The following is a 24755-nucleotide window of genomic DNA, read 5'->3' as shown; positions in this document are numbered from 1 at the left end:
TATGGGATAGGAAGATGAAGTGTTTGCTCTTCATTTACTAAATGATTGTAAACTCGTTTTTCATCAAAATAAAATTCCATTGTTTTAATGTTTCTGATCTTTATAACCACCTTGACCAGATTTTCCATCTCATAATTAGCAGATATCCTGTCTTGTTGGTGTCAGTATAACTAGAAACCAGGTAGCTCAAGGAACTCCAGTTTGGTATATGTGTGATGAGGCACTTATATTCCCCACTAATTATAAAATATAAATCCAAAACATTGTTAGAGCTGAAAAGGGAATATTTTCATTTTCTAGCCCAACCGATATGAAGGATGAAATACCTTTACTAGGTCCTACAGTAACCTTAAGTAAGTTTCAGAGCCAAATTCTGACGCCGGTTCAGTGTTTTCTCCATTATACTGTGATGTTCTGCCTAGCAAGTTTTTCATGAAAATGTTTTTGTTTTGTTTTTTTAATATTCTGTGGCCCAATTCATGAAGAAATCAGAAGTATTTAGGTGCTTTGGGTCCAGGGTCACTTACTGTTTGAAGCCATACAGCTGTGAGTAGTAGAGGAGTTGTACATTAGAGAAGCCAGTCTGTTCTATCTAATCTTGATTTTGTAAAATTTCAGAGGATTTGCAGTTTGTGTTTAAGCAGTAACATCTTTCTTTGCTCTCACAGAAACTGAAATTACAGTATAGCAAAAATACAGTACAGCTAAACTAGTAACACAGGGAAATTATGTATGCCCTAGAATTGTTATGAAGGCCAGAAAAGCACTGTAATGCTTTTGGTGTGGCTCATCCTTAAACACACACCCACCGTGGAAAATTGATGATCCAGCCCTGTGGCATTTTTTTCCCTGTAGGATTTTTCTAATTACTTGAAATGTGAACAATATTTATAGAACAAGGGAAACATTTATTAAAAATATTTAACTAATACATTATACTTTAACCCATATTTATAGTAAAGGATTCTTACAAGGAAGAATAAACGGTTTTATGATACAATTAGTATAAGAAATATCCACGTGGGGAACTTCTTTGTAGTGTAAAAACACCATACATCTGAAATGACCATCTGCATATAAAAGCTACCAATGATGCTTCTGTGCACAATGATTGATTAAAAAATTCAACACAAACAGAATCCAAAATATACAATTAATGCAAGCTATCCACAGCTAGCCCAATAATCATCAATGATGAGGAAACACTGGAGCAGGCTTAGTTCCACTTTGTCTGAAGTTACACATAGTAAGATTGACTTGTATCAATGGCTCTGAGATGGCTTTTATGAAGACAGTACATAAAAGCTGTTCTCTCCTTATCCGGTAAGCTTCACAGACTGTATAACTCCATCAGTAATGCACTTTGATACTGTAGCTGTCGCCAAAGCAACATGTAGTGTTTACAGCGGCCATGGCAAGTCGCTAAAGTCAACAGGACCACCGAGCCCAGCATCTGCTTCCAAGAGGCTCATTATGACAGCCATTGCTGCTTCATCATTACTGGGACTGCTTGAGCCTTGATCATTGTCTATCATATCTATGCCTATGTGAGGGTTCTCACCTGTGCAAAGAGATGAAGACTGGTCAGTGATAATACCAAAGCATGTTTAACTTTAGTAAGCGGTTCCTAAGCACACTTTTAATAAGAACGTTATACCTAACAGTAGGGTGAGAAGGATGAGAGAGGCTGCTTTTTTGGGGGTGGGGTGGGTTGCCATATTTCTTTTTAACGTTGGTGATTTTCAGAGGGAAGACCCAACTTTTTAAGAAGAAAGTACTTAAAATTCAATGAAGAGTATCAAGTATGAGTTAACCTCATTTTAATATTCTGATATAACCAGTAATAAGGAGAGAATTATTACAGAAGGAACAAAATAGGAAGATAGAGATTAGGGGAAAAAAGATCTAGAAAGCTAAGTAGAGAAAAAGATGGGTGGGGTGGGAGAAACAAACTCTTCATTGGCTTAATGACTTTTAATACCCTCTGAAATGCTTACTGATGACCCTTTTAGGCTTTATCTGAACCTGCATGGCTCTCCCTCCGAAGAGATTATGTTCCACACATTGGGAGAAAGCCCATGTCCAGGGCGCTGTAGCCTCTTGAGTTCGAGGGACAGACCTGGACCCCAGCGAGAACCCAACCATTAAACTCAACTTTGAAGTAAAGATTTAAACAAATTTTAAACCTTTACTTTGTTCTTATCAAGTTTACCTAGAACTGGTTTGTTTTTCCAGTTCAGTTCTTAAAACTGACTTTATGCCACATGTTTTTTTTGCAAGCTCTTTGCATTGGAAGTGAATAATAATGCTACTTACCAAGAATAGAAGAGCTATCAGAATATGGATAACCTGGGTTCTCCTGAGCCTGCCCTGGTAGTAGGCCACTGGAAGGAATGTCTGGAGTCCCTCCATTTAAAATCTACAAACAAAAGTAAAGTTTTCCCATCATCAGCAGTTTCAATCAGTATTTTATGCAGTGTCACCAAAAAAAATGAAGCATGTTGAAAAGAGGAAGGTGGGGAGAAAAAGCTTCAAATGGCTTCAGTTTCTTATCGGATGATTTCACAGCAGAGACTCTTAGGAATGGTCACAGTAAGGAAAAAACCTCTCCCCCAAACTAGTCTTCTCTTTATTGGATTCAGCCCACACAGGCAATTTAAAGGCTGAATAAAATCCCTAGAGCATTCACATGTTTAAGGCCAAGGACTAAACCTCAGGGAGCCCAGCTGGGCAGGTCCCCTGTAAGGGAGGAAAACTTCTTACAGCAACAGATGTTGCTGAAGAAGAAAGGGCTGTTACACTGTGAAGAGACACAGCTCTGAGGAGTCGCAAATGAACAACAAAACACTAGAATAAATCATCACTATAGTTATACCACAGATGCCAACATTAGTAACCACTGGTTTAAGTTCTTAAGAGAGGCTACTGAGAAGTATTATTACCACTCCTCAGTAGCAGAACTCTGTCTCCCCCAACTCCCCACCCCCCATGACTGAGTCTCATAGAAAAGCACCTTTGAGAAGTATTTGGATGTAGGTGCGGAAACAGTTTGGTAGAAGCTGGGATTTCAGGAGAGGCAGTGATTTCAGGCCTTGCCAGTAGATGGCATTACAACTTTATCTCCGCAATTCAACTTTTTGAAGAGACTCTCAAAAAGACTACACTCTAAAAATTATTGAGGACTCCAAAGAGCTTTTGTTTATACAGGCTATATTTGTCAATACTTACTATATGTGAAGTTAAAGCTAATACATTAAAAAATATAATAAAACTATTACACATTAACATGAATAGCATTTTAATGAAAAAGAACTATTTTCAAAAATAACGAAAAGTTAGAAGTGTCATTTTACATTTTTTGCAAATCGAATGTCTGGCTTAACAATTTAACTGGATTCTCATTTGCTTCTCCATTCAGTCTGTTTAGGTATGTTGTTTGAAATACATATCTGAAGGAACTCTGGCCTCTCATAGATAGGCAGTTAGAAAAGGGAGGTATATTTTAATAGCCTTTTCAAATAATCGTGGTATTCTTTGATATTACATCAAAACTCAGCAAGCGGAAGTTTCTTAAAGATTAGTTGCAATGTGGAGTTTGAAACCATATCAATGAAATTTTGATACTCTTATGTTGAAATCCATTGGTGTATCTTGGCAATTAGGATGGATCTTTTTTACCTTTGCATGATTTTGAAATATCTTACGTCATTTGGAAAATACTGGTTCACTGAGTTACGTGTATCTTCCAAATGTGGACACACTTCATTGTACAGCATCAAAACATCACCACTGTTAATATTACCTACATCAGAAATATCTTAAGTTTTGGGAAGCAGTCAAGCTCAAAGTAGCAGACACAAGTTTTCCCCAAAATTCTAATTTTTGCCTGAAAGCTAAAATTTTATCACTGTCAGTTGTTTTCTTTGAAGTCGCAGGTTCATTCATTTTCAAGAAAATGTACACTAAATACCCAAGTCTGAAAAACCATAGTTTGCGACAGTAAAAATGGTTTCCTATGAAAAAGGTGATTGGGTTCGGTTTATAACAAACAGTCGCACAAGTGCTTTTCCTTGAGACAACCATCATACTTTGTGTGCAGCACAAGTGCTTTATGCACACTTCCCATTTTGTAACAGTTTTAAAAAGATTTACTCAAGGATTTTATAAAATTATTTTACTGCTTTATTAAGGACATTCTTAAATGAAGCTGGCTTTTATTATTTTGAGTATACGGTGTGAAATACACTGTCAGTACATTCTGGTGCCACAGGCTTGATTTTTGTAAAAGCACCAGCAGTCTTACCCAACATTGCTTTTTCACTATCAGTTCACATATCAACACAGTGAGAAAAAACTGTTTAGCATTATTATGAAAATACATTTGACCATGCAGACCCCTGAAAAGATGCCTTCTCCCTAACCCCACCAAAAGACCACAGATGACATTTAGGGAACTGCTGCTTTATCTCACCCTGCCTTCGTACTTCTGGATGTCCAGAGTCTCCTGGAACCTATGAGGCTCACTAAGCCTCCTCTTTTTATTATATTTAGGCAGGCTAAATGGCTCGTTTTTGGACCTGCCAATTTTGAAAGTGACTGGGAAGGGTTGGAAGCCTGCGGCCACCTTTACTTTTGTGGCTTTGGCACACTATTTAATGCTGTCATTTTTAACTCCATCTTGTTTAGATGCCTTTCTTATAAGGTCCTGCTGCTGATGACTCAGAATACATTCAGAATTTCTTCTCAGACCCACTTTCATAAGCCCAAAGAAAACATTTTCCAAAAATGCCTCAAAAATACTTGGGGCTTTGTGATGCAGAGTATACTTTTAGATCTCTGGCATTTGTTGGTGTGAAAAGAATCAGAAGTCAAGAGACCTGAATTTAGTTTGGGGCCATACTTACTAAATTCTGGGCTAGTCATGTAACATTTGGTAGCCTGGATTTTGTCACCTATGAGGTTGTGAGGATAGATGAGAGAGTGTATATGGAAGTTCCCTGAGTAATATTTAAGCACTGAACTGGAGTGATGACCTTCCAAAATAGAGTAGTGGGATTCTTGGTACCAGGAAATCAAGTGCCTAAAAGTTGAATTGAGACACAAAGAAGAGGATACCGTGCTAGGGAGATGGTAGATCCAGTATGGAGGAAGGACCTAGCGGTGTAACAGAACAGAGCTAAGAGCTCAGCCTGCGAGCAGGGGGGAGGGGTGTGCCCAGCCCAGACTTCATCTGTCAGTACTATCTTCTGAGTCATTACCGAAGGCCAGGCACTTTCACATATATACTTTCATAAGAGGACTTCATGTGCAAAGATGCTGGCTGCCCTAACCTATGTTAGCCGCATTATAGAGAAATCTAAGGCTTAAAAAATTGTATAGGGCCACATAGCCAGCACATGGCAAGGCTAGGCTTCAAACCCAGACCCATTAATTTATTGGCTTTCAAACCTTTTTGGGGGAAGCAAAACCTTTTTTCAAATAAACACTTTTACAGAAGAGTCATGTGTCAGAAGTAAAGCTTCCCTAGAAGAAGCAGGAGTCTTCCTACCTTGTCTTCCTCATCACCTGCCCCTCGCCCCAATCCTACCTGGCAGCACCACAGCTCCTGGTAACATGAGTCTCTGAGGAGCCCAGTTTTGGAAACCCATGTCCTGCTTTTGATACAGTTTGTGCCCTATGTAAATTACTCATATTCTTTCTCTGTGTACATGTCTTAGGAGCTAGGGGAAGGAAGACTATGTCTCAAGATGCTGGCCTTTGCAGCATCCTAACCTATGTTAACATCAGACACTATAGATTTATGATTTACAATTAACATTGGCCTAGGCTTGGTAAATTCTCTCATCAGCACTAAAGATGAAAACAGATTATTGGTTTCTAAGACTATAATATAGTCTTCTGGCCAGTTCTTCATGAGGGCTGGCGACTGATAAACTACTTGTACTCAATGCTGTCCCATCGTAGGAAACCCAGGCAGATACCTAAGTATTCTGCAACTGCAAAGGCATGACTTGCCTTCCGAAGGACTGCTGGTGGTATCACTGTTTCCAGGACCTGCACTAGACACTAACAATATTTTCTCCCTTGAAAACTCTCAGCAGAGAACTAGATAGTTTTAGGTACTCACTAACCCTTCCCTCACGGGAGCTCTTGAATTCCTCCCTCCATACAATGGACTGATAGCTCCCCAATCCTTAGAAAGATCTCTTTCTGCCTTCCCCCACTCACATGGGATAAATCCTCTAACAATGTCAGCAAGGCTCCCTAGCTCCACTGGTATGCTTTGTACCTCACCTAACACAGATGCATTTACTTCAAGGAGGAAAAAAAGGGCCCTACCTGTTTCAGCAACCACAGTTATATATTCCCACTTCCAGTATTTCAGAACTTGGGCAAGAGCTCTCTGGATGAAGAAGGGCCTTAGTCTAAGAGTCATCAGCCCTACCTTCTTGCCTCCTGGAGAAGAGGCATCAGGGGGAGGTGTACTTGTGATGTTCAATGGGCTGGAGCCACAGCTGGAAGGCGATGACCCTCTTATCCTGTCAGAGAAAAGAGGAGTTAGTCACATTGCCTTTCCTTTTTTTCATTGGAGTGTGTGTGTTTTGTTGAGGGATGGGGGTGAGAAGAAGGATGAAGATCTAGAATAGGGATTGGCAAACTTTCTGTAAAGGGCTAGAGAGTGATTATTTTAGGCTCTGTAGGCCATGTGGTCTCTCACAACTACTGAACTCTGCCACTGTAGCCTGAAAGCAGCCATAGATGATATGCAAGTGAATGGATATAGCTGTGTTCCAATAAAACTTTATTTATAGGTGATAAGCTGGATATATCCCATAGGCACCTGATCTAGAATACAGATCCTGGAGGCAAGCTTCTCACTGACAAAGCCCTTGGATTAGGGTTTGGATTTCAGGTTGTGAATTTCAAGTAGGTGGCCAGTTTCATTTGCTCACAGAATCCAGATCTCAGAGTTGGTGGCATTCTATCTTTGATACAGTGAACTAGAATCCACAGCAAATGACTTATTCTCTACCCTACAAACACTGCTTAGCTAGCGACTACTCAGGAAATGGAGGGTGCTGCAGTGGTTTCAGCCCCACCTAGAAAGTGGCCTCAAGTGAGCAGTTGCCATTGTCATCTTCTAAGGCAACAGGTGATGAAAAATGGGTCCAAGCCTTCCTCAGCTAGCTTATTTCTCAGCATAGTAGGTTTACAGAGGGAAAGACTTAGAGCTGTAAATCCACATAAACTCTTGTCAAGCTGAAGGACCTCAGCAAAGGAAGCCATGACCTGGCACCGCAGCTAGAGTTTAGGGAAACTTGAATGGCAGCTGCGTGACCACCAGGCTCTTAGCACCTACACGGATGATTGCAGCTTCTGGGTCTCCCAGGGACCCCTCCACTGCCTGGCAGTCTTAGCTTTTGGCCTGTACTGCCTAATTCTGTAATTTGTGAGTAAACAAGCTCTCTCTCTCTCTCCTGGATCATAGGCTTCTGAAAGGCGGGATACAACTATATACCAGGTGTTCTTCACCCACACAGATGACTACTAATTGCTTACTGAAAAATTGTTGAATGTCTCCCATTTTTCCCTACCTATATCTACGGAACCACTGTTTCCCCAGCTTCCCTATCTTAGAATTGCCTTTTCGTAGTTACTTATTTCATTTTCAATATCTAGTCCTTAAATTACTGATTTCTCTTTTGGACACTACTATCACTGTAAGGTCCGCCTCATTCCTGGTTTGTTAAGCATGCTTACCTTAATCTCTTCCTATTCCAATCCAATTTCCACGATGCTTATTTTTTGTTTTTGTTTTTTTGGGGTGTTTTTTGGCTGTGCCCCGCGGCATGTGGCATCTTAGTTCCCCAACCAGCGATCAAACCCACACCCCCTGCACTGGAAGCGCGGAGTCGTCACCATTGGACCGCCAAGGAAGTTCCCAGCCTCCACGATGCTTATTAACACACCACTTTGGACACCTGCTCAGCATCCTACAATGCACAGGGTCTTCCAATTTTCGTCCAGTCTCAACTGTTCAACATCATTTCTTAGAACTCTTAGCAGTCTCCCATCACAGCTCTGTGGTTCCTTTCTACAAAGAGGCTGCCAAGGTAGATGGCCTGCTTTTTGTGTCCTGAATACACCACTCACATGCCCATTCCAGCGTGTGCCTGTCTCTTCTAGAAGGAACACGCACATTCATCATAAAACCCAGCTAAGGCCAAGTTCAAACCGTCCTCCCTTGCTTGCTTCAGCCCATGCACTCTCCGTTTTTTCTTTTATCATAAAGAAAACAGGCTTCACAAAGATTGTAAGACCTTTGCGTTCAAGGACTGTCTTAATACTGTCCTTGGATGGTCTCGCGCAAAGCACAGGGTGTGCCGGGACTGATCAGCACCAGATTATCAGTGCACACTGCACCCACACCTTCCTGAAGTATCTTCAAACAGCCACATCCGTCATTCCTGAAGGGCTGGAACAGAACTGTGCTGTTCTGGTATCCCACTGGGATAAGAGCCCCACTGTGGCCAATTAGAAAACAAGGCCGGCCTCCAATTCTCCTGAGAGAATCAATCCAGTGGCAGCAGGGATCCTATGATTATGTTCCATTAAGTTTGTATGCCTAAGGACCTGGTTACCACCCTCTCCATTGCCCAAATTCAAATGGACTTATAATTACTGCTTCCCTCTCAATGACTGTTCTTAAAGACTTAATTAACAATTTTTGAACACTCGCTACATGTCAGTTCTAGGAACTTTCCTGAGTTCTCTCACAATCCTAGGGCAATTTCAGGGAGAGAGATATTGCCTCCCTTTTATGGCTTAAGTCAACAGAGTCCAGTAAGTTAAATGAATCTCCTAAGCAGAGGCCTAGGACTCAACCCCGATAAACTGCTTCAGAGCTTCTTCTCTTTCATATGGAACAGGAGTTCCGCCCAAGGGAGCTCCTATTACTAGCTGATTTGCTTGGTCTCTATTACTAACCCTAGGCAACTTTTTGACTGGAAGAAGCTAAGGTTTTGTTAAGGCCCAGATCAAGGCAGTTCACAGCTCTGCTCCTGCAGTCCTGTAATGTTAGTGTTCATCTACCCACTGGGAAGCTCCTTGGGTCATATACAAAGTAATGAGAAAGTTGAGCCTCCCAGAGTTCCATTTAGCTCTGGCCTGTTTGGGTTTAGCTTCCTTATTTAAAGGCAGGATTTCTCAGTCTCGACACTACTGACATTTTGGACTGAAAAATTCTTCCTTAGGGGTCAGGGCTTGGGAGGGCTGTCCTGTGACTGTAGAATGTTTAGCAAGCAGCATCCCTGGTCTCTATCCACTGGATGTTTACCAACAACCTCCCACTCAGTTGTGACAACTGAAAATGTCTCCAGACATCAACAAAACATCCCTTGGGGGGCAAAGTGCCCTGGGGTTGAGAACACTGGTTTAAGGGAACAACTAGATGTTACTTGCCTGTGGATTTCCATGATTTCCTCAGCAATCATTCGACCTATTTTTCCTGCCCCAGCCCTGGTTCCCCCTGGAATCCCTGGAACAGTGGGGTGGGTCCTCTTTGGGCCACCTACAACAGAGGAATCTGAGAGTGGGAAAGGGGAAGAAAGCAGAGGGAGAAATGCTATTATGTGTTAAATTAAATCCACTTCATCCCATGATCCACTTGAAGTTCAAGCTTAGGGTTGTGCCCTGAGGGACATGAGAGCCACAGCTTGTCAGGAAACGGCATTCCGGCAGGGAAAAGCTCAGGTTTCCTTCCAGGATCAGAGATGTTGATATTAAAGCTTCTAGTTCCTCATGCACTCAACATATGCTGGCCGAAAGCCACTGGGCTGCACACCAGAGTCACAGAGATAAGTCGGCATCCCTGCCCTCAAGGAGCTCACAGTCTAATGGGGAGACACACAAGATAAACAATGGCTGGAACAAACTGCGATAAGTTTTACAGGTCAGCAAGAAGCACCCAACTCATGCAGGGCCAGGTGCAACCTCCTGGAAGAAATGAACTCTGAGCTCAGTTTTGAGAGAGGAGCATAAAGTAGGTTGGCAGAGAGGTAAGGAGGGGAAAGCATTCCAGGCACAGCAACCAGTGTATGCAAGAGCACTGAGGCAGGACACAACTTGGGAGACTACACCAAGAAACTCATTACAAATGAGGATGGAAGAGTGACAGATGAAACTGAGAGGCAGGTACCAGTCAGACCATGAAGGGCCTTGGATGCCACACTAACAGATTTGAACAGTATTCACAGGGGACAAGGAGCACCAAAGTGCTTGACACAGAAAAGCACAAGTTCACCGTGTGGAGAATGAACCGCAGTGGAGGACGCGGGCGCAGAGGAGGGCAGGGTGACTAGAGTTGGGCAGTTATCTGCAGGAAGCCAAGTAACAGATGGGGAGGGTGAGGTAGCAACAGTGGGGTTGGAGAGGTTTAAAGAGAAGGGACAGGAGTGTGTGTTTTGATATAATGGGAGAGGTAGGAGTCCCGGTTTCTGGCTTAACCGACCAGACTGTGGGTGAGGGTGTGTGCAGAGAACCCATCTGGATGTGCGGAGTTATAGGTGCCTGTGGGACTCCAGGTGGCTTCGCCCAGGAGGCCGCTGGAAAGGCAGATCTGGAGCTCAGGAATGAAACCGGATGTAGGATTCATCGATGCAGAGGCAGGGGCTGAAGCCATGCAAGAAGAGGCCTGAGGAAGCAGGAGTCAGGTGCGGAGCGCAGCGGCCAAGGCCGAGCCGGGGGAGGGCCCCGCCGGGTACAGCACACCCCGGTGCTGACAGACGCCCTCCTCCCACCACGGGATCCCGGCAGCCATCCCCGAGAGCACTTCACATCGCAGCCACTGGGAAGCCAGGGGGAGGAGAGCACAGGCAGCAGGAGCTGCCCTGTCAAGGCTTCCGGGGTCCAGGCCGCCTCAGCAAAGGTACGAACAAGTTCCCGGCATTCCAGCCTCAACAGAGAAAGTAAGATGACAGCGTCCTCAGTGATCATCCCCGCGAGGCCTCCCTTGTTCCACAGAAGATGGTGGCCGGGGACCCCAAATACCGGGGCTCGGGGATGGGGGCCACAAGCAGCTTCTCAGGGGCAAGCCCAGACGTCCCGGCGGCACATAGTTACCTTCTCCAGAGGGCAGCGTGCTGTCCATGCTGCGGGGGGATGCTGTGGGCTGAGGGAAGCTTGGGTCCCCGCCTTCCAGGACGTTGGCTCTGTGAACATCCCAGCAACAAGGAAACGTGAGTCAGGCCTGCTCAGAACTGTGCACCTTTCACCTTGGCCAAGGTGTACGGTGTCCACTCTGGACCTGGACAGGCCACGAAATGAAGTGTCTGAGCGGCTCACAGGTCTCCTCACTGTCTGAGGACACGATGGACAGCACCCCGGCCTCTGGCCTCCCTGGTGCAGGTGGGGCGCAGTCCAGCGGAGGTGGCGACTGAAGCAGCCCACTGCCGGCCCCAGCCCCTCGATCGGCTCCGCCTACAGGTGGGGGGTTTGGACCTCATGGGGAAGGAGATGTGGGGAGCGGGCCAAAGAGGAGGGCCTTCCCTTCCCTGCTCACCCAGCAGGTGGCAGCCTTTGAGGGGGCATTCCAGGGGCTCAGGCCGCCAGCCTGGGGGCGCAGATCCTCGCCCCTCCTCAGCCAAAGCCAGTATGGGCTGGTGAGCCTCTCAAGGATTACCAAGCCTTCCCTCCATAGTGATACCAGTGGATGCCAGGCCTGCGGAACGCAAAGGCTTTACCGGGTAGGAAACGCTGCTGTCTCCGGCAGCAATTCCACCAGCCGGGGCCTCAGAGGTATGAGTACTGAAGCTCATCCCTCGTTAACCACCTTTTGGCTTCCGCCAGTCCCGAGGCTTCACAGGATATCAGCAAGACGGCAGTAAAGGATGCAATACTGGCTGTCACCTGTACCCCCTTTCCCAGGTAAGGGGCCCAAGGCATTTCCCTGTGAAGCAAGGGAGCTTCTGATATACGAAAAACACTTACAAAACAACGGTGTTGGTGGAGACAATGTATTCTACTTCCTTGGTCCAAGGGTTCATGAAACTGAACCACCGACTCCGTAGTGTGATGAAAGAACCATCTTTGATTTTAAACTTATAGCAATTAGTTGTAATCTTTTCTCTTGTCTGTAAAACTGAAAATACAAAGAGACCATGAACATCATTGTTTCCTCAGACAAATGCATTAAACTAACCAAATCCTAAGTGCGCTCGGGCTCCGAGGCCGTCCTTCCTTAATGAGCCACGGGAGCTGGCGCTTCAGAGAACAGGCTGTTTCTGAGGGTCTGACCCTGAGCCTTCCAACCTGCCACTGTTCTTCAGAGTGTATGAAATGAAGGCTCTGGGAATAACTGACTGCATTCTAGACATCTAACTGGAATCAGCTATGAAGTAAACACCACACAACGAGAAGGCACTGTCCAAAGGGCCCATGTTATTTCCCCATCACAAAGCCTGAAGGCAGTACAGCATTTTTAGGACATTTGGATTCAGAGAGGTCACTCACCTATGGAAACCTCATTCTTTCATGTAACAAACATGTAATGAGCATCTTTCATGTGCCAGGCACTGGAGGTAAAAGAGGAGACAGGATGTGACTCCTGCCCTCAGGAGAGGCAGAGGAGATCAGTCTTGAGGGATGAATACAAGTCTGCCAAGGGGAGAGAGGGAAGAACCCAGCACTGCCCGAGGAGTGGCAGGGCCTGGTAGGGCAGGGAATGGAGAGATGGTCAGTGTGGCTGGAGCACAGGCCTCTGCAGGCGGAGATGGGGGCAGGGGTAAAGCTGGGGAGGTGGGTCAGGGCCAGAAGGTGGAGGGTCTTTTGAATGCCTGTCAAGGGTGATTGGGCTTGAGTCTAAAGGCAGGAGGTTTTAAGCATGGATGTGACATTACCAGGCTCGATCTATCAGAGCATAGATGGGATAGTGACGGAAGACGGACTGCGGACAGAAGCGAGTGGGGAGGCCTGTTAGGAGTCCATCACAATTATCAGGAGGGTACAAGGGCTGAACCAGGGTCTTGGCAGTGGAGGTGGCAGAAAGGGGCCTCTTTGGAAATGCATGTCTGAGGTGAATGAACAGTTCTGATGGAGGAAAAAGTAAAGGAGGGAGTCGATGTTGGTTTCCATCTCAGGAGGCTACATATTTGGCCATGCCATTAATCAAGAGGGAAATGTAGGAGGCGATGCAGGGTTTTGCGGAAAAGAATTAGATCCGTTTGGGCCATACGAAACCTTTATAGGGTCCAGATAAATCCTCTGAACAAGAGATGTCTTCCGGAAATTGCCCTGGCCCAAGTATAGAAATCTGCTAGGCAGTGGGGTAGGGGGTTATCCGTAAGGGGCTAGATGGGGCTGGGCGAAGCAGTAGCCTCCTCTCCTCACAGATGTCTTGGCCGGAAGACTCCTGGGCTGGTTGACTCCCACGTCACAGAGGCAGAGTTCTCTGTGAGGTTACGTGGACTAGTCTAGAAGCGGGGGGGGGGGGGGCACTTTAAACTTAAGACCTGTTGTACAACCCAGCTTACCTTGCCTATGACATTCTGCGAGATGTCCTATGTCATCTTGGTGAAAATATTCATAACATGAGGTGCCTAGAAGTTCTTGTGGTAAATATGCCAAAATTGCTGTTGCCCTAAAAGGGAATTTTTTTTTAAAAAAAGAAAAAGCCATTCAGACGATTAACAGCATCTCTGCACCGGCTGAATCCCGCTACAGCCAGTGAAAACAAGGTCAAAGCCGGGTGGGTTCAGAGGGCTTACTACATGGGTTTTGCTTTTTCCTCATGAAACTGACTTTAATCAGGGCTATAAAAACAGAGGGAAAGAAAGCAAAGAATCCTTTCAAAGGGGCTGTTAGCACAAGATACCAAATTTTAGGAGGTTTAAAAGTAGTAACTGTATTAGATAAAAATGTGGTCGAACTCTAAACTCCAGGGCAAAGCTTCTCCAATTTACCGGCTGCTTTTTACCAGGATGACCAAACACCAGAAGCTCCAGCAGCGGGGCCCACAAGGACCTTGAGAGGTGGCCGCCTCCTTTTCCAGTATTTAGTGACTATTATCTAACAGCCAGAAAAATTACTACCCTGTGAATACTCTTAAGGAGGCAGCAGAGAACAGTGGAAATTTGGGGACATCTGGGTTCTTAGCCCAGGTCTACTGCCGATGGGTTGTGAATTCTGGAGAAGGCCAGGCTTCAGGCTGAGTCTCAGTTCAACCACCATAAAAAATGAGACTGGACTAGATCAGTGTTGTCCAGAAGAACTTTCTGAAAAGACAGAAATGTTCTACCTATGTGGGAATAGAATCTAAAAAAGAGTGGATATATGTATATGTATAACTGATTCACTTTGCTGTACTGCAGAAACTAACACAACATTGTAAGTCAACTATACTCCAATAAAAATTAATTAAAAAAAAAGAAATGTTCTGCATGGATACCATTAGACACATGTGTCTGCTAAGTACTTGAAATGTAGCTAGTGAGCCTGACGAATTGAATTTTTAATTTAATTTAAATTGATTAAAATTAAATTGCCATATGGGGTTACTATAGCAGATGACTGACTGTATTGACAGCTCAGGACTAGATAATCTTTTCCGAGTCCCACATGCCAGAATTTCAATCACAGTAATTAATGGTCCTGGAACCTTCCATGGATTCAGGTAGCATACTACACCTACTATTTCTCTTTCAGCCATGGACATCAAACCACCCCACTTCATTGTCTCTACATGCCAAAGAATGACATGGAGAAAAATCTCTGTATTTATGATGATAACCCACTGGGTCTCATTGTTCATCAGATACACCCATCATTTCCTTCTCTCTATCCCTAAGAAAGACAGCCGATGGCCCAGTCTTCTCTGCTTTACTCAGGGTTGAAAACCCTCTACCATCATTGTTCAAGCATAATGTGCAGACTCTTACCTCTGGTCTACAAAAACAAACTTCCCATCTATTGCATGCCGAGAGACATATTCCATAGATTTCACCCTGATTTCCCCGTTCGCCGGTTGTGGAACCATGTGAGAGTGCAGTCGTCCGATGGCGACCAGGCAGCTGAGATTACACCCCTCGTTGTCTGGTTCGTTGTCTTCATCCAGCCCCATTTTTGTGGGCGGCCAACTTTTCAAATAGCCTGTGCTGTGGATTGTGCAGAAGCTTTTTCGATCTGCTAGAAAGCAAAGTCCATGGTCAATGTCAGTGTGGCTTTGGGGTCTGGGGGCACAGGCAGCCTAGTCGGGGGATGTAGGTAGGGAATCAAAATATAAAAACCAAAGCCTTACTGTCCAGAAGTTAGCATCTAGTGAGAGAGAAGACAGAAAAAACAGGTATCATCCAGTGTCATATACGCCTTGTAGAGCTGGTTACAGCAAAAGGGCATCACATGCACCAAGGAAGCAGGAGCTAAATCTCCCTGGGGAGAAGAAGGCCGCCCCGAAGAACTATGAAGGAGGTGGATCAAGAAGGATGAGCACTGGGTAAGGGACCAGAATCTGTAAAGGTCTGAGAACATACAAAGGCACAGAGAGGCATCCTGTACAGGAGACAGCAAAAAGCTCCGTGTGGTCGAAGGGAAAAGGGAGGCGCTGGGGGTGGAGTTGGAAGGGCAGGTTGGGAGCATATCGTCGGAGCCTTGGATTATTTGCTCACAAATGTGTTAACCTTTTTCAGGTAGGAAATGGAGAGCTTCTGAAGGTGTTTAAGTGGGGAAACAGCAAAATCACATCGTGATTTGGATGTTCTAGGAGCAGAGTGTTGGGTGAACTGGAAGACATGCACGAGATGCTGAGGACTGTACCATGGCAGTGCCGTGAAGATGAGGCAGGGCAGGACACAGGAGAAATTTCTGAGCTTGAACTGCTGGGATTTGGTATGAGTATCAAAATATTTGGTATGAAAAAAGAAAATAAAGATGACTCCAACTTTTTCAGATTGAGTGGTTAGCTGGTATTATACAATTTATTGACTCAGGGCAGAGAATACAGAGTAAGTTTTAGAGGAGGGGGAGAAACGATTTCAATTTGGGACACATTAAGTGTGGAGCACCTGTGGATTCCAACAGTAACACATCCTTATGGAATAGTTTACCAAGCATCAGGTCTGTGCTAGTTACTGGGAAACAGTAGAAAACAAATCAGACCTGCCTTTGTGGAATTCACAGTCTAATGGGGGAGAGATATGTTAAACAAATAACTACATAACTGCAACTGTAAGCAAGTGTTAGAAAGAAACCCTACAGGGTGCTACAAGCAGACATAAGGCAGCCTGAGGGAGGGAGGGAGTGACAGACATTGAGGTCCACTCTAAAGGACGAGCTCGAGTGAGTCAGGGAGGGGAGCTGGTGGTGAGAGAGGGGCATTCCCGTCAGAGGTGACAGAGCATACGGAGACTTTGGGTAGAAAGGGTTTGGAGGCATCAAAAGGAGGTCAGCAAGTCTCAAACGTATGTAGTAGTGTCAGGGGCAGGGGTTTGCAAAGTCACATGAAGGATTTTAAACTTTTCTTCAAGAGCAGCGGGAACCACTGATGGGTTTAAAACGGGGCTGATACGAAGATTTGCTTTTTTTCTTCTTCTATTTTTTGGCCACGCCGTGTGGCATGCAGGAGTTCCCCAACTAGGGATCGAACCTGCACCCCCTGCAATGGAAGCGTGGCGTCTTAACCACTGGACAGCCAGAGAAGTTCCAAGATTTGCTTTTAGAAAGGTCACTCTGGCCACGTGAGGGGCTGGAAGCGTGCTTCACCAGGCCTGTGAGATCCAGGGTAGCCTCCATCTAGCGACAGTAACAGTAAACATGGAGGTGGGTAAACATACTTCAGATAACTTCTGCAGGGGCAATTCATGGCAGCAAGACATTATAACTGACTAGATCAGGAGGGAGGGAAAGGGGGTGAGGGTGCCCCCCAGGCTTCTAGCACGCACAGCTAGATGGACAGTAGTGCCATTTACCTTCGAGGGGAAGCTCAGGTGGTTACTTCTACATATATCACGTTTGAGATGCCCTTGAGATGTCCAAGCAGGTAGATTAAATAAGCAGTTAATTTACAAATCTGGAGTTCAAAAGAGAAGTGCAGGCTAGACAAATGAACTTGGAAGTTAGTGGCATATAAATGTCATTGAAAGCTAAGGGGGCGGATGACATTACCTATGGATGAGTATATATCTACTCTTAAGAGAAGAAGGCTGGGGACAGAAGAGGAGGAAGCAACAAAAGGAACCCAGAAGAAAGCCCGGAGTGGGAGAGGACAGGAAGAAAAACACTTCACAATGGAAGAAAAATGAGAAGTGTCCACTGCACTTAGCCACCTGCAGGCACTGATGAACTTAGAATAATTCTGGTGGGCTCGTGGGTGCTGGGGAGGCAGGGGGCTGTGACTTAGAGAGTATTCTTTCCCAACCACAGGAAAACAAACAGGACTTAAACAGAGGGAGCCTTCCCACAAACCTGTGTCATCGTGACACCATCAGGGCCTTCCAGCTCCCCCGCCCCCCGCTCCCCAACCGCCCCCACTGAAGGGGGGCTAGTGAGGTCCTGGCTGCAATCCTGGGACCCGCTGCTCTGAGCCCACCCCCTGCTGAGCGCTCCACCTGTGATAGGATTTAAAGAACTGTTAAGTGGTTACCTTTTTTCTTTGAGCAGGTGGAGGGGAAATCCTTGTCTTCAACCTTTACGGAAGGCCTGTTACACTTCATCCTACAGAAGAAAGAACGCCGTGCTCCAGAACATAATCGAGATGGCCCAGGGGTTATATCTGTTTTAACTGGAAGTCCAGCTGCAAATCAATACACAAAATGTGATAAACTGAGGGTAGTGTTGTCTGTCAGGAGGGGGAGTGTGCCCTTGAAGAAAGTCTTTTCTTTCCTGCCTTGCTGTTCTGTAACAATGACGTGACAATAACCCTTCTCCTCAGTCTAGGCCTTAACAGATGCTGTATGGACAGGGGCGCTGTCAACCCGGAATGCTTACAGATCACAAAGAATGCAGCGACTGATGAACGGACTAGGTGCTCCAGGGAATAAAGAAATACACACAGGGTTCCTGTCCAGCAGGAGTGGACGGCTGAGAAGGGGAGATGGAAGTTCACCAGGAAAAGACTAATGATAACACAACGTGACGTATGAGTGATCAGTGCCAAGTAAATGGCAGAAACAATCGGTGTTTCCCAGAGGCAGAAGCAGGTGGGCTGGGACTTGGAGGATGGGCAAGACCTGGATACTGGAATGGAAAGGAGGCAGCAGGACTGCCTTAAGTTCTCAACCCTGGCTGGATGCCAGAACCGCCGGATGCTTCATCAACCTGCAGTTTCTGGGACCCCATTCTAGATCTGTTCTTCCCAGTGTGGTAGCCACTAGCTACAACGCAGCTACTGAGAAGGTGAAATTGGAGGTGTGCTGTACGTGTGAATGAAAATAGGATTTCAAAGACTTAGTACCAAAAAAAATGTAAAAGACCTCATTTTGGATTTAGTGTTAAATAAAATACAGTATTAAAGATAATTCTGCATTTATTTTCACTTTTTTAAACGTAGCTACCAGAAAATTTTAAATCATATAAATTTCAAATATAAACTGGCTCATATCTGTGGTCTGAATTATGGTTCCGGACCAACTGAATTAGAGTCTCTGGAGAAAAAGCATGACTGTGATCCTGATAGAAACATGGGCTACTTGTCGGTGCAGAAGCCGGGGCTGCAGATCACGGCTGGGGGGAACAAGCGCCCACTGCCCACCGCGGGAGCAGCCATCACAGGAATGGCTACTGCCGGGGGCTCCTCCTGGGTCTCCCTGCTCTCACCTACCTCCCGCACTGCTGCCTCAGTGATCCTCCCCGAATGCCAATCCGAGCCCGCCCCGCCTGGTTCACAGCCCTTCACTGTGTCCCCACAGATGAAAAGGTCTTCGTGGTCCAGCCCTCTCCCTCCCCTGCGTGTTCTGTTCCAGCAGCACCGCAGCCCACAGCACCGCACGTCTGCACCCGTCCACAAATCATTTCCTCTGCTCCTTTCCTCCCTTCATCATTTGGCAAACACTAATTCATCTTTTCAAACCCACCTGGAGCTGTCACCTGCTCCGTGATGCCTGTACCCACGCCCACGTGAGAATTAATCATCGTTCCCTATGCCTGGCACTACATCTATGGCTGCACCCGTTATGAATGGCGCCGTCTCCTTTTCTCCCTGACTACATGGTAAGAGCTTTAGCGGCAAGGACCAAACAGCATTCATCTTTCTCTTCTGAGGTCACTAAAAAAATTGCAGGACCATACTATAAAGGGCAACAGGTACCAGGGACTGCATTGTACTTACAGGAAGAAGAGGAGTGCCTTAGTGAATAGGGTGATTTAAAGGAGATTCCTCTGGTGGTTATTTCCTTCCAGAGATTACAATGGAGAGCTTGGAAGCAAGAAACTAGTTAGGCTATGATGGCACTGGGCCAAGGTGAATATACCACGTTGTGCTTACTCTGTGCTGGAAACTATGTACTCCGTTATTAGCATATTAAATCCTCACAACTTGATGAAATAGGTAACATTTTGCAGATAAGGAAGCTGAGGCACAGAGAGGTTAAGTAACTTGCTCAAGGTCACACAGCTAGTAAATGGTGGAGCCATGATGCGAGCCCTGCATTTGACTCAGAGTCCGTGCTCTTAACTGCTGGAGTGCACAGCACCCCCATGGGGCTGAAGGAGAAGAGAGCTTCTGTGGCCTCACACAGGAGGCAGGGAGCGGGTGCAGGAGCAGGAAGCTGGGGGAGAACGTGAGTGGTGGCCTGCTGCAAGAAGGAAGCAGGGAGGCGGGCGGAAGGGCGGGGCAGGGCATCTAATGAAGAACCACTTTGGTCAAAGAAGCGTCATATTTACACTTGAAGTTTTCTTACTTTCATCTTATGAGGCTGCATGAGTGCAACTCAGATAAATAGAGGTGATTTTTTCAGGGGGAACAAATCAAACTGATGTGAACCCTTTTAACGCAGGAACATACAACTTGGAATTTCTAGATTCTGAAAAAAAAATGACTAAAAATCAGAAAGAATCAAATGAAAGTAGCTGTTTTTCCTCTCACGAGTTTGGACATTGAATTTTTTTCTTCTTTATGTAAAACAAAAGAGAAACAAACACAAAGTAACATAAACAATCCCACTGAGCCAAAGACAGCACCTGGGACCCAGATAAAGGGCAGAGAGGTAGGAACCCAGAGGCTGAGGTCCGCACACACTGCTCAGCCCGGCGCTCAGCCGTCTGGGCAGGCAGCTGAGGAAGCAGCGGCGGATCCCAAACTCACTTTTTGCATCTATGAGCCGCTCCCGGGGTGCAGTGTCAGAGGAGGAGAGCTGCTCCTTGACTTTGGCGATATCTTTAGGATGCAGGTAGTCAAATAAACTCTGACCAATCAGATCATTCTGTGGGAATGTATCATCAAAAAGGACAAGTCAACGGCACGTGGAACATACATTAACCAACAAGGGCTTGGCCTTTACTCTGCATTTTTAAGCACGAGAATTTCAAATATTTCATGTGTTAACATGTACACACGTCCAGTCGCTTTGCCTAGATATAGACACAATGAATGAGGCACTGGGAGTGTGGTTTTGATAAGACACGAAGGCAAAAGGGCTCAACCACATACATAAATAGTTCATGCTCCTCTACGGCAAAAGTCTTTCAGTATGTATTCCTTTTCATTTATTTCTGAGGCCCACAGATTCCCTTCTAAGTCCTCAGAGGGAGGAATGTAGGGCGTGGGCTCTGACTCTAGCTCCATTAAACCTCTGTTCTTAAACAAGTTGTGTCATACTATTCGCCTCACTAGCCTAATTGTTAGCAGAGATAAAAATAACTTCTTCCATAGCTTTGCTCTAAGACTAAAAAGAGCAAAACACCTTGGAAACACTAAATTTACATTAATTCTAATGTATATAAATGTTATTTTGATTCTGCAATTCTTCTGCTTTACTAAGTTTCCATGCAAATACCAGCATGTGAATGAATGAAAAAAACGAGTAAAAACTCTAGGGACAAAATAGGTGAAAAGCTCTGTTCTAGAAGCATTTATAAATGGTTATCTTATATGATCCTACAAACAGTCATAGATTGTATGGATTATTACAATCATGTTTTAGAGGACGCTGAGGTTCAATAGAGCTAATAAGTGACATATCACTGTTAACACAGTATGGGTGGATTCCCATTTTTCTTATTCCCTGGTATTGTATGGTCTGCCTACCTGTCTTCCTTGTCAGACAGCCCCTTGCCCCCCTACCCCTACACTGTGGGCTATTTATCTTGCAGCAGTGAGAAAGTTACAATGCTGGTAAGGTCGAACTTCCCAGTGGGGGAAGCACATTAAAGGAAGTTTTCTAAGTTTATATTCATTTCTGTGTACAGAATCTTCTGGAAGAAGGATGGGGTGGGGGAATATATAAGCACTTCACATGTCACTTGTCCACCATAATTATTCTGAGAAGTGGGGTGACCTTTTTGGCTGCTGTGAGGCTGCCCAGAACCAGCAGCAGGAGCAGTACCTGGCTGTAGTTGAGGATCTTGAAGACAGACTCTGACACAAAGAGGATCTTCCCTCGGTCACATCCTACGACAAACAAAAATCCATCTGCTGCCTAATCAGGAGAAATGGATAATCAATTTATCACACTTTAGGAAACATGATTTATAGTCACTCTGATAGCAAATAAGGATTGTTTTCTAAGTATCCAAAGCACAGGACTGCAGTCATTGACAGTTTCACAGGTATCCTGAGAACAGGATGTTCAGAACAAATGCCTTCCGAGAATAGTAAGATTCTCTCCAAGGCGGATATACACACATGTATTATCTAATGATTACAGGGGATAGTGCCATTAGAGTAAGTTCTGTTTCAAAGCAGAACTCAGCTTAAGAATTTTCCTTTGATTGCATGAAGGTCCAGAGAAATACATTTCATTGCTCTAAGTATAACAATGCTGTAATATCATAGAATCTGAGAGCGGAAGGAAACTTTAGGATCAGAACCCCCTGGTCCAATATCGCAGCCTCCATCTGTCCTCAACTCGAACACCTCCATTTCCAGGGAGCTCTCGGGAACAGTGGTTCTCAACATTTGAAGTGGGGTTTGCTTTCGGTTTTTTATGCTGATGGTCTGGAATGGGGCTAGATCACTGGTATGATTATTACCCCCTCCCCATCCCACCCTTACCCCCACCCCAAAGTGATTCTAACATACACAGGCTCGAGAAGTACTGCTCTCAAGTATTATCGCTTGACCCAGGGCTGGGCTGTTTGTATCCTAAATTATACAAAAAAAAGAAAAGCAAAAATTTCCCCTGACTTTCTTTTCACCTCTTCTTTACTTTAAATACAGGTAAAAATCCAAAGGGCCAGTAAAGATAGGTGTGGAGACAGGACAGTATTTGTTGGATAGATTGAAGCAGGTAAACACCAAAGCTACGGTACCTGAGAGCTTAGGATGTTTTGTGCATGTGTGACTGAATCCTATCCACGACTTTCCAGGCGGGCAACTACTCAACTCCTGTTGGGGCCTTCCCGGTGCCAGGGAGGTGCTCCGTTCTCTACCATGCACTTGCTCTACATTCAGCTACCACGGGCTAAATCACAGTGCGTCATTATCTTGCGTTATTTGCTGGGCCGCAGCCTGTCCTTTGGAAGAATCTAGAGAACCCTTTTCCACAAAAGGGCCTTCGGGATGCAGTTTAATTCAAAGAACTAGGAAATGAATTCATGTGCCAGAAGGTAACAGAATGGTACATGCACTTGTGCTGGGATAAAAGAAGTGAGTAAAAGGGGAACAGATTCACTATTGCTGTGAGAGGGCTTGGCAGGCTGTCCTGCCAGAAGGAAGCTGGGGATGATCCTTTCCTAAGTTAGGTCTCTGAGCTGGCCCAGGGGCAAGGGATGACGGTGAGGGGGAAGCGACTTCCCAAGCACCATCTGCTGGAAGCCTCATTCTGTCAAAAAAGAGAGTATTAATAACTTCCTCACTTGCCTTGCTGACAATCTTATATCTAACGAGAGAAGAGAGTATTTTGAGGCTTTTCATTAATGAAGCGATGTGGCACAAAAGATGCCTGGGAAGAAGGTGCTCATGACATCCTGGAAAAAATGCTGGGCAGAGTCAGGCCCAAACTGGTGACACGAGTGCAGTGGATTTGAACACATGCAGGGGAGGGAGAGGAGGGTCCAGAGGCTGGTGAACACGGTCAGCACAGGGGAGGCACAAAACATTCCGACACCGCTTTACTCGGGCAGATAAACACCAGCAGGTGAAGAAGCTGGGGCTGAGGGGACAGCCAGAGGGCAGAGGGGTGAGACACGAGCACCACGGGGCCAGGAAGACCAGGGCAGGCTCGCCCTCAGGGAGGACGGTGCTAAGTTAATGAATGACATGGAGCCGAAGCAGCCGCCACGTTTTCAAAACTCGGGACATACAGGATTCAGACACTATAAACTGATCAGGTTCACTGCTCCTTGACACGCCGGTTATTAAAGATATTTTGAAAGCACTTAGTAAAGAATGCTATTAGTCAGATTTGCACTGGTAAGGAAAAGTGGAAGTCCAGTTCCTGCTGCCAAACTGTTCAAACATCATCTGAGTGGACCCTGCCATCTGTTGAAGCAAATTCCCAAGAACTGGGCACCTGGAAGCGGCAAGGAATCAGACAGTACTTCACAGCCACTGCGATGGGCCAGAGATGTGAGAAAAGTTCCATCAGGGAAGACAAGTCACCACTGATGTTGTCTGAGAGAGAAGAGCAGAAAAGGCAAGCCCAAGATAAAGTATTTAGCTTGGATAGCATTAAAACTCTTACTCCAGACCTTGATAAGTGTGGGCATCTAATAGGAAATCATTCAGAAAAGCAGCAACAAGACAATTATTAAGCACTTGTCATCACAAAAAGAGCTGGTTTTATACATATACACACATATATATTTTTTTCTTTAAAAACACCAAATTTGGACTTCCCTCGTGGTGCAGTGGTCGAGAATCTACCAATGCAGGGGACACGGGTTCGAGCCCTGGTCTGGGAAGATCCCACATGCCGCGGAGCAACTAGGCCCGTGCGCCACAACTACCGAGCCTGCACTCTAGAGCCCGTGAGCCACAGCTGCTGAGCCCATGTACCACAACTGCTAAAGCTCCCGTGCCTAGAGCCAACGTTCCACAAGAGAAGCCACCACAATGAGAAGCCCGCACACCACAACGAAGAGTAGCCCCCGCTCGCCGCAACTAGAGAAAGCCCACGCCCAGCAACGAAGACCCAACACAATCAAAAAAATAAAATAAAATTTTAAAAAGTACCAAATTATCAGTATGGCAATTAGGACCAGCTACATAATCTGTAGGGCCCAGTACAAAATGAAAATGTAGGGACCCTTGTTCTCAAATACAATTTTCAAGATGGCGACAGCAGAGCATTAAACCAAGTGCCAGGCCCTGTGTGACTGCATAGGTTGCATGCCCGGGAGGCCAGCCCTGGTGGTCTCTCTGGAGATGCTGCAGGTATAGTTTACATCTTAACTCCAGCAAGTCCTCCCTGAGAACAAGGACATCTTTATGAAAAGGATGGAGAGGTGAGGGCAGAGTTGGGTCTTCCGAGCATGCCTTGAGAGGTAACCAAATGACCATCGCCAACTTCCTGAGAAGCCTTGGTCCCACCCTATAGCGTTTATCAGTGATTGGATGTTTGTAGGACAGGGCCATGCATAACCAGTAAGTACTAAAGTGTTTGCTCAAT

General features: G+C 45.5%; 1 protein-coding gene across 7 annotated transcripts in view; it reads right to left on the bottom strand.

The window, feature by feature from the left end:
• Positions 1-911: 911 nt before the first annotated feature.
• BMAL1 (basic helix-loop-helix ARNT like 1) overlaps positions 912-24755 on the bottom strand; it is a 104007-nt gene continuing 80163 nt past the window's right edge. For 5 of the 7 annotated variants that reach the window (XM_082845250.1, XM_082845253.1, XM_082845251.1 and 2 more), the window contains 11 exons: positions 21531-21623; positions 20291-20408; positions 17633-17782; positions 14934-15180; positions 13530-13636; positions 11989-12139; positions 11122-11210; positions 9463-9571; positions 6446-6539; positions 2317-2419; positions 912-1561 (listed from right to left, as the gene is read on the bottom strand). In XM_082845250.1, the coding sequence (XP_082701376.1) occupies positions 1401-1561; positions 2317-2419; positions 6446-6539; positions 9463-9571; positions 11122-11210; positions 11989-12139; positions 13530-13636; positions 14934-15180; positions 17633-17782; positions 20291-20408; positions 21531-21623 (1422 nt within the window). In that variant the 3' untranslated portion in view covers positions 912-1400. Of the gene's footprint in view, positions 1562-2316; positions 2420-6445; positions 6540-9462; positions 9572-11121; positions 11211-11988; positions 12140-13529; positions 13637-14933; positions 15181-17632; positions 17783-20290; positions 20409-21530; positions 21624-24755 lie in introns of those variants that run through there. The other 2 variants (XM_082845254.1, XM_082845255.1) reach the window with 2 other exon arrangements.

Source organism: Leucopleurus acutus, assembly GCF_964270905.1.
Source record: "Leucopleurus acutus genome assembly, chromosome: 8".
Classification (NCBI taxonomy): Eukaryota; Metazoa; Chordata; class Mammalia; order Artiodactyla; family Delphinidae; genus Leucopleurus; species Leucopleurus acutus.
Note: the sequence above shows the minus strand (reverse complement) of the source record. Positions and strands in the feature narration are given on the sequence as shown.